The sequence below is a fragment of the Sesamum indicum genome, linkage group LG6 (assembly GCF_000512975.1).
Source record: "Sesamum indicum cultivar Zhongzhi No. 13 linkage group LG6, S_indicum_v1.0, whole genome shotgun sequence".
Taxonomy (NCBI): Eukaryota; Viridiplantae; Streptophyta; class Magnoliopsida; order Lamiales; family Pedaliaceae; genus Sesamum; species Sesamum indicum.
The window spans coordinates 3,241,690-3,254,699 of NC_026150.1; the positions used below are offsets into that span (position 1 = coordinate 3,241,690).

Consider the following 13,010-nt stretch of genomic DNA (forward strand, 5'->3'; position numbering starts at 1 on the left):
AAATAAATAAGAAGTATCAGTTATGTTTCATTTTTTCTGTTTTATATGAATAAATCAAAATATTAAATTGTACACACATATCTGTGTATTTTAATTACTAATATTTATAATTTAAACAAAAATGAATAATATCACAAAATAATGGTTGCTTGGATTAGCCTACTTTTTATAAAGGGACCCACCCGGAATGAATAGGCCAATCTTGAATGAGTATAAGAAGGGTGTTCTGTAGCCACGTGGGGGTGCAGTGGTAGCCAAACAAGTCACTATGTCATCATCAATTCTCCTTCATTCCCTTTGGTTTTACTTTGAACAAATATTCTCTATTTTTCTTTTGGTTAATTTTATTTTGCCATTCAAATTATAATTATTTTTATATTTTGAAATTTAAAATTTTTTATATTAATTTATCATTTTAATTTTATCAAATTTTGTACTTTAACATTTTTAACTATTTCTCATCTAGTTATTTTTGTAAAAAAAAAAATACATGCAATGTACACGTGATACTTAAAGGTTGTATGATGTGATATTTTTCATATATACACAATATATAATATTTTTTCAGCAGAAAAATTAATACAAAAATTATCATATATGACAAAGTGCAAATTTCATGAAGTTGAGATGGTGAGTCGACACAAAAAGAAATTTCGATGACAAAGTATAAAAACGGGCATAATTTGAATGGTAATATATAATTTATCCTTTTTTTCTTTTACCAATAAAAGATAGAATAAAAGAAATCGCTGCGTTCTAATTTTCTTTTCTTTTTTTGGATAAAAAGTAATATTTTTTAATATATATATATATATTCTCTACTGCAACAAAATTTACTATTTTGGTGAAAATACAAGCCCAAAATTGTTCATGCTTTTACAAGAAAAATAAAATACAATATATATATATATATATTTTTAATTTTCAGGTGTCTATGAAAATTCCGATTTCAAAATATAAATAAATTTGTTTTGTATTAAATTCCCTAATTTTGTTTCTTTGTGAACAATATTCTCCAAGCATATTACAGCTTTTTGAAAAATGGTATGAAAAGAAATCCAATTTTAAGGGGATGTTTAGAGTAGCTAATACTTTTGTTGTGAAGATCAGTTGTAAAAAGAAATTGTAAGTTAAATGAAGGGATGTTACACTCTCATCTCTTAAAGTTTTTGTGTAATTATATGTAATTTTTTTTGTAATTTGAAATATTACGTCTAGTATCCATAAAGTTTACTTCTATGTAACAAATAAATCCATATGTTAGTCACAATTTACTGAATTTGTTGATATTCATAAACAAAAATTAAAAAGTATATATATTTTCCCCAAAATTGACTTATTACTGGTTTATTGCAGGTTAAATAAATATTTTTATGATCAAATTAAACTCATACATCTTCACGTATTAATGCATGTCAGAAGGCATATCTTCATCTTTATAAACAATTGTTTGACCTGCAACAAATTAATATTAAATCAATCGAGAGTAAATATTAATTTTTATTAATATCAGCAAATTCAGTGAATTTTTGCCTAATGGAATGACTTATTTGTTAGACGGAAGCAAACCCCATGAGTGCTAGATGTAATTTTTTCAAACCATGAGAGATCTACATGTAATGACACCAAACTTCAGAATACGAGAGTGTAATTATCACGTCAAATAAGTGTTTGAATACGGAAAAGAAAAGTGAAAAAAATAAAATAAAATTGAAGTGTTTGGGAAATAAACTACAATATTAAGCACTTATTTGAAATTTATTCATTTGCCCCTAAATAATATAATTGTACGGAAGGTAAAGAATGTTCCGTTGAGATGAGGGTATCTTGGGATATCTGTAAATATATCGAGGATATAAACGTCTAAAACCAACTTTGAAATATTTACTAAAATGCCAATAAACCTATGTTTCGTCTTATTTTATGTTTAGTGTTGATTGAACTTTTTTATTTTAAATATAATTATTAATAAATATATGTCATTTGTAGACAAAATTTTCAGTAAATAAGTATGTAATCTAATTTTCATACATGCGTGTGGATAATTTAAATGCATTACTACGAGTCAAAATAGAAAATTCAGCCCGTTGCTATTTGTTATGCGATTTTGGTACCTATTATGTATTTTAATTAATTTGGTCATATTATTGTTCTAATTCTACTACAGTCATTAGTACATCATTCCCACATATATATAAATAATATTTTATATTTTAAAATATATTATAAATAAGAGTAAAATATATAAATTAATATAATATATTAAAAAAAGAAAAAAAAACTAATTTATCTCCTAATATAAAATTTAAAATGTTCAATAAATTAATTATCTTATCAATTGAAAGACATTTTTGACTTCATATAAAATTAATGTAACTGTATTATTAATCGTCGTTTGTGAGTATGTAGATCGTTTTCTTTTTTATATTAGCATAGATAAAAAAGAAAAAATTAGATGACTTTGACACCATCATCATTTTTAGGTCACGACATGTCCAAAAATATCGGAAATTGCTTACCTTAGTATTTATTTCTATAAAACTCTCTCTCTCTATGATGTAAAATGTTTTTGTTGAGCCCATCAAGAAGTTTGGATAAGTAAGTTGGATTGGCCCATTAAGTCACTTTTAACCCGATAGACTTTCATATACACTCGTGTTCAAACACAAAACTTTAAATAAAAAATTTTGAGCTCAAACGGGGACAATGAAATATTTTTACTGGCAACTTGAATTTCAGAACATAAAACACAGTCCTATTTTTGTTATCAATTTTGATTAGTTATTTGTTTATTTTTCTATTTTATCTAGTTAAACAAATATAATAAAAAGTTACGTGCATGTGTCGAGTATGTTTCAACCGCTAGTCTTGCTGTTTTTTTTTTTTTTTTGTATTATACTGTCAGAAATATAAGATTTAGTTTACTCAAATGAATTTATGATTTATACTCGAAATGGATATTTAAAGATTAAATTAAGGTATAATAAGGGGTTGATGCAATTTAGTCTCACGAGATATTATAAATGAGTAAATCACTCCATGTAAAAAAAAAATAACAATTTACACCATATAAGGAGATAAATTATTATTTTTTTTTATAAATGGTAATTTACTTATTTGCAATATTACAAAAGTTGCTTGTATTTTTTCCAATAATAAAGAGTGTATCCACAAAATGTTTCCATTTATTTGTTTTGATGTGGCTTGCGACCTTATTAATTGCCGATTCGCTCAAATTATTGTGTGCTTTTGACTTCTTTACAATTTTATCCTTAAAAATGGGACATCGTTGTGGATTATAAACGATTCAAACTCTCGTCATAAACCATGAGATGTTTGACTACATCATACTTACATTTTGTTTTGTGTGCAACGGGAGAGAAAGCGATGGCGGGCGGGCGGCAGTTGGAAACAGTTATTTTTAAACCCTTGACGGCCTGCAAGGCAGCAAAGCCAAGGAATGACCAAAAATGCACTAGTAACACAGATTATACTATTCTCAATAATTTTCATCTCATTAATATTGCTTTGATTTGATAATCCCACAATCTCATGTAATAATCTCCAGCCTCTTGCATTTGTCTCTTCTCCACCTTGTTCTATCTTGTAACATTCTTGCATCACTGTCCTTTCTCCATTTGTGTCTTTTCCATTGTTCTCTTTCTTTAATAACACATCAAGAATCAGTCAATGGCTTCCATTTCTTCTTCCTGCATCACAATCATTGTCCTCTTTTTCTCAAGAAGATTTGATGTCCCTTTGCTTCTTTTTTCTTGTCTTTCTTGGGGTTTCAAGATTCTGCCCAAGTTTCCACCTTGATCACTTCTTGCAAAAATCTTGGAGGAATAGGGCTGTCTCCTAAGCCGCTGTTAGGTTTAGGTGTGTGTTTGAGTAGTCTGAATCTTGATTAGGAAACAGCACATCAGATGTTCTGCTTGGTGTTTGAAGTTGCATATGTATCTGAGTTTTTCAGTTTTTGATTGCCTGTGATTGGACTGTGTGTATTTTATGCTTTTCTTGGACAGAGATTAGCGTTGTCGGATATGGAAGTACACGGTTCCTAGTAGTACAATATGTGTCGATCTTGTGAGCAAGAAGTTAGGAATACTGTTGCTTGTGGTGCTGTCATATATTAGTGTAAAGGTTTCAGACCTTGGGAATAGAGGATTTTGAGGTTTATTTGGCAGTCTTCGGATTACTACACTTGTGGAATTTTCTTGAAGTTCACTTATCTATTCGAACATTGATTCTGTAATAGTGCAGTGTTTGCCTTGAACAACTTAAATTGCAACATGTTCTTGACTTATGAATTTCTTCATGACAAAAATTTCACAATAAAAGTAGATTGAGGACTCTGTGAGCATATATATATATAGATGCCAATAGGTCTGTGAACAGTTTATCAGTCTTCATGGGTGTTTTTATATGTTTGCTTACATATACTTCAGTGTGGCCATGATTTACTTCATTCATGCCATTTCTTGAAACAGGCTGTGGTGACGTTTATAGTTGAATTAAAATGGCAATGTCGTTGGAGGACCTCCTGGCCGAGGAAGGTTTTAAGAGGCGGAAAGCGAAAATAAAGCCCAGAACTTCATTTGCTTCAGAAGGAAGAGGTGTGACTTCTTACAGGGGTAACCACGAATCTGGTACTTTGCTAAAGAGGACAGATAGGACAAGGTCTGAGATTCCTCGGTATGACTCAAAAGGAGAATTTTCAATAAGTAGCAGCTTTACGGGTGGGAAGCCGAGGGATAATCTTATGCGTAGGGGGAAAATAGACGTGGAGTATGAGAAGAGAACGAGAACTAGTATGTATCATGAAAGAAGAGGCCATCGAGATTCATGGGATGCTAAGAGATTCAGCACAGGTCCATCCAAAGATTTACTAGGTTCTGAGATAACTGAGGTGGTTGAGAGTGATGAGATAGTTGAAGTGGGAAGGAATAGGCTGTATAAAGATATATACTCGAAGAGAGTTCTTGGTCATGAGGAGGACGAGGAAAGTGAGAGACACGGGAGCAATATAGTGATAGATGACAAGGAAACTAGGAAGAACTCTTTGAAACAACCTTGTTCTTCTGAAAGCTTTAAGGGTAATAATCGGAGAAGCATGAAACAACCTCAGAGCTCTGATAACAGACCAACTGGGATGCCTGTAAATGACAAAAATTTGGATGACAGTAGGAGCATAAGACAACCTAAGTTTGAACAGGCTATAGCAACTCCTGCTCTCGATGAAGTTGCTGTTAAAGCAATTATTTCTATCTTGAATGGATACATAAAACGTTTTGTCAAGGATGAGGAGTTTAGGACATCCCTTCATCATAACAGTTTTGCCTCTTTGAACTTTATTGGAATAGATGACGGCCAGGATACTGAAAGCAAAATCATACAAAATCTGGAACAAGCTATAGAAACAGTCGAAAGGGCTGCTGAGGAGACTGCAACAGCAAAAGAACTGAAAAGAGCTGCAATGCAGCTTAGTGTTATCACGGGATTAAACTCCAATGCATTGAAAGATGGATTCACGTCTGGAATTCCTAACTTTAAGTTGTCAGCTTGTGCTCATTTCTATCTCAGTGTGATATACATGCTTCAGAAAAAAGATGGGATTGCAGCAAAACATCTTCTTCAAGTGTTCTGTGATTCACCCTTCCAGGCACGGACAACATTGCTGCCTGAGTTATGGGAAAATGTATTTCTTCCTCATCTTTTACATTTGAAGCTCTGGTACAATAAAGAATCTCAATCTTTAGCAGATTCGCCCGTATTGATGAATCTAAGGCGTCTTGAGAAAGTCTATAACGAAAGTCTTGACTCAGGAACTTACAGATTTGCAATGTACTATAAAGACTGGATAACTGAGGGAGGTGAAGCACCTTCAGTCCCTCTGATCAAAATCCCTTCAATCTCTCTCCAACTGATGCCAACAGATGGCTTGCACGGCCATACAAGTAGTCCTGCTAGTCACGTCTCACCTCAACCAATGGTTAGTAAAAAGTTATATGATGAAGTATTCAGACATTCACATAAATCAGGTGTTGAATTACAAGCTTATGAAGAAGAGAACTTTGATGTAAGTGCTAAAAGCTCCAATAGTCCAGCTCCAGAAGACAAACAATTGATATTATGCTCTCATGACTCAGTCACAAGCACAAATCGGAACTTTGAACCCGACGGTGATTCTTCCAGTGTAAGTGATCAAATCTTGGAAAAAATGTATCACTTGTCGGATTTTGTCACCGTCAATTCTTTTCATTTTATTTTAACTGGCCTTGTTTCCTTTGAATACTCCAGCTCTGTTGTGTTTGGTAATGCAAATAGACAATGCTGTTTTGAAATTTTTGGTACTTCTGACTAGACTTGAACTCGTTTCAGTAATTTAGACTATGCTTTTTTTTTTCCCTTTGAATACTCCAGCTTTTCTGTGTTTGATTATGCAAAAGGATATTCATGCATCTTGAAATTTTGATACTTCTGATTGCATGCACATTCTAGAGGCAGTACGAAACTCACCAATTAATAGATCAGTTTTGAAAAGCCTGCTCTTGTTTTGGAAAATGGTGGTCTTATATATCAATGTCTCTTATCTTATGTATAATCACACACTGTTCATGCTAAGACTTTATTTTCTTTAATTCTTATGTGTGTCTATTATCACAAATTCACTTACAAGACGATTGAGGATATACCAAACTCACAAGAATTCCCACATTTATGCAGGATATTTTACCTCTGGATGAGGAAGCCCCGAGATTGCATTCATCAGCAGTGGCAAATCTTCATGTAAATTATCGAGCCTGTCGTGGAAATTCCCCTGTAGATGAAAATAAGTTTCTACTTGAGTGGCCAGAAAATCGAGTGATTGAACTGAAACAAATCGAGAAATCAGTTCACAATGCTGAACAGCAGGAGAACTTTGACGACTCAAGGGGAAAGCCTTCTCTATTTAGCATACCCAAAGATTTTCTATGCCCCCTGACTGGTCTTCTTTTTGAAGATCCAGTGACTCTCGAGACTGGACAAACCTTCGAGCGTGAAGCTATCATAGACTGGTTTGGTAAAGGGTGGTTAACTTGTCCGGTAACCAGAAAAACATTACAATGCCGAGCTGTGCCACCTACCAATCTCATTTTGAAGCGCGTTATTGATAAATGGAAAGCAGATCATTTTGAGAATCTCTTGGCTTTACTCTCTCAATTAGCAGCAGGTTTGAATGAAAATATAGAAGTAGATGATAGTATGACCATATGCATGTTAGAGCAGCTTTTGATTATTTTCAGTAAAGACGAGAGAATAATGAATGCAAGACGGATTATATCTTTCGGAGGCCTGCAGTTTCTACTAAGAAGATTTCACTGTGGAAGCACTGAGGAGAGGACGTTTATTTTACCGTTGCTATCCTGTTGCATCGAAGCTGATTCAGGCTGCAGGAATGATGTTGCTAGAAACATAAACAGGTCGATTCTTCTACAACTACTTCACGGTGAGCACTTAAAGTTGAGAACAGATGCAATGTTACTGCTGGCAGAGCTAATTTGCTTGAACAGGTACTTTCTCCTCTTAGCCGACAACCATAGTTACTTTGCAAGAATAGGTGAAGCCATATAGACAAACTAATTTTAGCAGTAAACAGAGGTTCAGTGTAATGATTCAACTTTCAATTTCTTCTACATTGATTTGTATGACTTATTGGCTGACATCTAAAGCAACACCAGCCTAATGGCATACGATACTTGTATGGCAAGAACTTTAAAATTATCTTTTATTCACGTACAATTTTATCGCATGGATTTCAATGGCAACTAATTAATCTTCATTTACTCATTCTTATGGGCATTGATTACTAAATATCAGGAGGAACGAGGCGAAGCGCTTTCTGGAAGGCCTCCATGATGAAGGGATAATTAATGCGATGGATGATTTGCTCGTATATCTCCAGACCTGCACCTTGGAGCAGACACCTCTAGTCGCTGTTCTGCTTCTGCATCTTGATCTTCTGGTAGGTGTTATATTTCACATTTTACCTGAGTCAGGTCTTTTAATGTCCACAGACTATTATGATAGAACAGCTATGTCTTGCACTTGCAGTCAGAAACACACTGTTCAAGCAACATATACAGACAGGAGGCTGTTGATGCTCTTACAACCACTTTGGAGAGAAGCTTATCCAATGAAACAATCCAGAAGAAGTGTTCCAGAGCCCTCCTAATCCTTGGAGGCATCTTCTCTTCATCAGGAAAACTTATGACAGAGGATTGGATCTTAAAACTAGCCGGATTTCTCAATGGCCCCGACTGGGATATTACTGACAAGGAAGCTAGTGACATAACAGCTGATGCAATAGCGAGATCGGTATGTTTCTCCATGACCATACTATGGTCGCCTGAATTTTTAACCATCACATTCTGACGAGATCAAAAATTTTGAAGGTGGATCTTCTGACTGAAGATGGCGACGAAGACAATGCCCGGGAGATGTGGTTAATGAGTTTGTCGCCTTCGCTTCTTGGGGACGGGAAGAAGTCATTCTTGGAAACTGTTTCCAAGTGTTTGCGTCTAGGGAACTCAGATTTGGTTAGGGTGTGTTTGACAACAGTGGCTTGGTTGAGCTCTTCACTTGCTTCATTGCCTGATACAGAGTTTCAGCTTTTGGCATTTTCTGCTCTTTTTCCTCCACTCAAACAATGCCTAGAACATGGGAAGCTGGTTGAACATAGGATTCTTGCTTCACTGTCTCTGCTTAATTTCAGTACAATTCCAGGTTTGTTTTTCTTTCTTTTGAGATAAAAAGCTCTATCTCAAAACACATACTTACTTATCTCTATTTTTCTCTCTCTGTCTCCAAAACACCAAAACAAAAACATCCAAAACACAAAACCAAACATAGGGTATATGTTTTGACTTCAGAATTTCTTGTTTTGTGGCTGCAGAATGTAGTATACTGCTAAAGAAGATTGCTGAGGAGATTGGCTCTTGTCTAGAAAACCTGGCAGAGGTAACATGGACAGCTAAAGAGTTGTCCACCGTTATTTCCAGACAATGGAGGTAGAAGCTATAAAAGACAGGTTCAGACACCCATGAGGTCTGGATATCTTGCAAGAAATTCATCAGTTTTGAAGAATTATACACGCCACATATTTTTCCTCAGACCAGACAACGTAAAATATGACTTCTGAGGATGTAGTATAATTTTTCAAAAAACTTGGAGGATTTTATTGTAAGATGTCCAAATGTAAAGGGGAACCAGTGTAATTATTTCCTGATTCTTGAAGCTGATTAACAAATCAGTTCAACAGTTATGGTTTCTTGATACTATGTTTTCAATTAGAACTCTGTAGTTACCAGGTAACAATTTTGAGGAAGTTCATGTTCACTTATGTGGTCCAAAAGTCGAAAACTGGTAGTTGTCTCTTCTCAATATTTCTTGTCTGGGTAGATTAGTCTCTTAGCACATGGTTCCTCTTCCACAAGTCTATTTCTTCTGTCTGTCACGGAGATATCGACAATAGTACAATGCCAAGTTTTTGCATCATTTTAGTTCACCACCCTAACTATTAATCTTGTCGACCTTGTTTGTGGGACAAGATCAAGAATTCAGACAATTGGAAAATGACGAAGTTCTCAAATTTATATTTGACAGACTGCAAGAAGAAATTATACATGAACAAAGGACAAAAACTTCAAATGTTAATTTATGGAATCGGATTATTGTTCAAATTACGATTGACAACTTTATATACAAGTGATAAGCAGGAATATTAGCACATTATTATGTAGTAGGATGGAAGAAAATCTCTAACAAAAGACCTGAAGCCATCACTAAACTTGACAATTTATTGCAGAACTAGAATCCGACCAGCACAGACAAGGTTTCGGGTAGAAGTTTATTTTATTACATGCAGAGAATACACTAACAAAGGACGCATCTTATAAGAAGAAAAAGAAAACATGATGATGTTCCTCCATCTCCATAGGACAAAATAAGAAGACGCCATTTTCACTAACCACATGTTATTCGGCTTCAGAACTTGTTCTTGTACCAGAATACACCCTTGTCTGGAGTACTCTCGTCTGGCTCGACATACAGACATTCCTTTGCCTCCCTCCACATCGCCTTGTAAAACGGGGTTCCATCAAACTGATAATACTGGCCCAGTATGGGCTTGATTGCCTTAGTTGCCTCCATTGCATGGTAATGTGGCATCGTTGAGAAAAGGTGGTGAGTCACGTGCGTATCTGTGATGTTATGGAACACCTTATTTAGCACCCCATAATCTCTGTCGACAGTTGCAAGAGCTCCCCTTAGCCAGTCCCACTCGGAAGAATCATAGTGCGGCAACGAAGGGTGAGTGTGCTGAAGGAATGTGATCAAAACAAGGAAACCGTTGACAATGAGTAACGGTACCCCATAAACACATACCAGCCAAGCCAACCCTTTGACCAAAGCAACACGATAAAGCACACATACAGCAGCAATTATACCAGCATCGGAGATGAAGATTTGAAGTCTCTCACGGTCATTATATATTGGACCATATGGGTCAAAGTGGCATGCAAAACGGTTGTAAGGCCTGCCAGAGACATTAAACAGCAAGTATAGAGGCCAACCGAGAGTAAGAGTAACCACAAGTGTGATGACTCTGCCAAGTGGATTGTTCAAGTATTTGGAGTACCACGAGACTCTGGATTTTGGCTTTGGGACGAAGACTTCGTCACGCTCAAGGGATCCAGTGTTGGAGTGGTGGCGGCGGTGGCTGTATTTCCATGAGAAATAGGGCACGAGCAGGGCAGAGTGCAGGATGAGGCCAACTGTGTCGTCAAGCCACTGGTAATCGCTGAATGCATGGTGGCCACATTCATGGGCAATGACCCAGATTCCGGTGCAAACGCAGCCTTGTACAGCCCAGTAAATGGGCCAAGCTAGGTAGCAGTATGGGGATGGCAGCAGATGGAAGTAAGAAGTCGCAATGTAGTAGAGAAGGAAAACAATGACGAGATCGTAAACGACATAGGAGAACGAACGGCTGACGGATCTCTCGAAGCAGTGTGGTGGAATGGCCTTCTTGATGTCACCGAGTGTGAATGGAGGCTTTGCGTAAGGCACCCGTTGGAGGGGGTTCTTCTTTTGTTCGTCTTTCGTTGTTGGATCAGACATGCGTCCTCCGGCTCCCATTTTGTCAAGCCGCCCCCAATTTACCTGCAAAACATGGATTCAAATGTCTCCATCATGGCGTTTAAGGTCATTGAGATTTAAAGGCAAAGTAGCTTCTAGACTGTTACTAGATTGTCTGAATCAAAACCTCCCAATTACAGTAGTTCCTCCCATAATAGGAGATTCCAGATTGCCACCTGCATTCTAGTCGGCAAAAGTTCTTTTGCATCGAACAACGTCCTACATTCTCAATGAAATAGTGGCAGCCAAGAAAGGCAACTAAACAATGAACACGACAAAAATCATACCAGAATCGGCAATGTGCTGGTAACGAACACCCGAAAAATCCACGAGAATCTACAATGTGCATTTGTTACTACAACATGCATTCTATTAGTTACCACCACATGCATTCTATTAGTTACCAAACTACAGAACGATACGTCACAAATACATATACCGGAAAATCACAACGACTAGTATCAGCATTGTATGGCGAATACCTCAAAAGATCATAACGACAAAAACAAATCAACAACAATCACAAACAACCAATTCAATCTCAAATAACCGAGTTGCTTCTTAGTCAATTCATTCATTCTGACAGCAGAAATCATCGTTGGGATGCTAAAAATGAGATGTGGTAGTAAATTCTCTAAGCGCCAAGGTCGAAAAGCAGACATTTATTTTCAGCCATGTGTTCCAAACAGCAAACAAGTAGTACTAAAATCCTGAGGACTAGAGCAGTTGAATCAGCACCGTTCTTTGAAGTGGGGTATTCACTAACAGTGAAATCTACCACACACCGGAATCTGTCTTTTTCATCGACGGAATTCCAGCCAGGCATAGCATGGCTTCATAGATATCACCATAAATTCCCTCTTTTTGTACATTAAACAATATTAATTGATGTAATTAATGATTCTTTACGGACCTAACCGAAATTTATTACAATTATATCATGATGTAAAACTTCAAACCGAAATAACTTTTGTGGTTGAAACAGGAAAAGATCTACTGTTCAATAAAAGTGGAAAAATCCCAAATTTTTTGGACAAAAAACAAATCTTACAAGAAGATTTGAGCCACATGCAACCCATCAAATCTCCACAATGTACATCAAAATCATCAAAACTGAAGCCCAGGCAACCTTGTATATATGCTAAATCAATCTCTTCAAAGACATTTACCACAGTTTTTTCTTCCTGCATCCCACATGCATACAAAGATAAAGACAAAATCCAAATATAAATGACACAATCATGTGGTCCAGACACCAATACTGCGTAAAATCCAAAGATTTGCACCAAACCACACAAGAATAACCCCAAATAGATTCTTCTTGGGAAAGCCCACCAAAAAATAAAACAAAAATAAAAAATCGCATACATTCCTCAGATCCATGAATCATCAGGTAATGCAGCTCAAGAACATACGATTAAACCTCATCTACATCAAAAGAACATTAATAGCTGAAAAAAACGACAGGAAATAAAGACACCATTGCAAGAAAATAAAAATGCGGTTTTCTTGAGACACACAAACACCAAAATACTCAAAGATTGATCATGAATTATGAGAAAAGAGAATAGAAGAGAAGAGAAAAGGGGGCACGTTACCTGAAAACTTGGAAGAAGAAATCGCGTGAAAGCACTTCTGCGGAAGCGCTTTCCTTCTTTCGCAAGAACTGTTTTATTAGTGTGTGTGTGTTTATTTCTTGTTTCTGAATGTTCTGGTGGTGGTGGTGGTGAAATATTTGAGTGGCGTTGCGTTCTGCCTTACGAGGTCTCATAAATATAGACCTGTCTGAGGAGGGGCCCCCCCCCCCCCCCCCCCCCCCCCCCCCCCCCCCC

General features: G+C 36.1%; 2 protein-coding genes across 6 annotated transcripts; one reads left to right on the top strand and one right to left on the bottom strand.

The window, feature by feature from the left end:
* On the top strand, nucleotides 3,384-9,547 carry LOC105163600 (putative E3 ubiquitin-protein ligase LIN-1). 2 transcript variants are annotated; one of them, XM_020694377.1, is made up of 7 exons: nucleotides 3,385-3,879; nucleotides 4,491-6,196; nucleotides 6,727-7,553; nucleotides 7,861-8,005; nucleotides 8,095-8,358; nucleotides 8,436-8,766; nucleotides 8,936-9,547. In XM_020694377.1, the coding sequence occupies exons 2-7, from the start codon at nucleotides 4,520-4,522 to the stop codon at nucleotides 9,052-9,054; spliced, it is 3,363 nt and encodes a 1,120-aa protein (XP_020550036.1). In that variant the 5' UTR covers nucleotides 3,385-3,879; nucleotides 4,491-4,519; the 3' UTR covers nucleotides 9,055-9,547. The 2 variants fall into 2 exon arrangements, with proteins under 2 accessions (XP_011080314.1, XP_020550036.1); XM_011082012.2 differs by having other exon boundaries at nucleotides 3,384-6,196.
* FAD2 (omega-6 fatty acid desaturase, endoplasmic reticulum isozyme 2) lies at nucleotides 9,814-12,975 on the bottom strand. Of its 4 annotated transcripts, none has more exons than XM_011081924.2 (3): nucleotides 12,777-12,975; nucleotides 11,466-11,514; nucleotides 9,814-11,202 (listed from the first exon to the last, which is right to left on the bottom strand). In XM_011081924.2, exons 1-3 carry the CDS (start codon nucleotides 12,947-12,949, stop codon nucleotides 10,027-10,029), a joined length of 1,398 nt encoding a protein of 465 aa, XP_011080226.1. In that variant the 5' UTR covers nucleotides 12,950-12,975; the 3' UTR covers nucleotides 9,814-10,026. The 4 variants fall into 4 exon arrangements, with proteins under 4 accessions (XP_011080226.1, XP_020550605.1, XP_011080227.1 ...); XM_020694946.1 differs by having other exon boundaries at nucleotides 11,466-11,533; nucleotides 12,777-12,891; XM_011081925.2 differs by lacking the exon at nucleotides 11,466-11,514 and having other exon boundaries at nucleotides 12,777-12,905.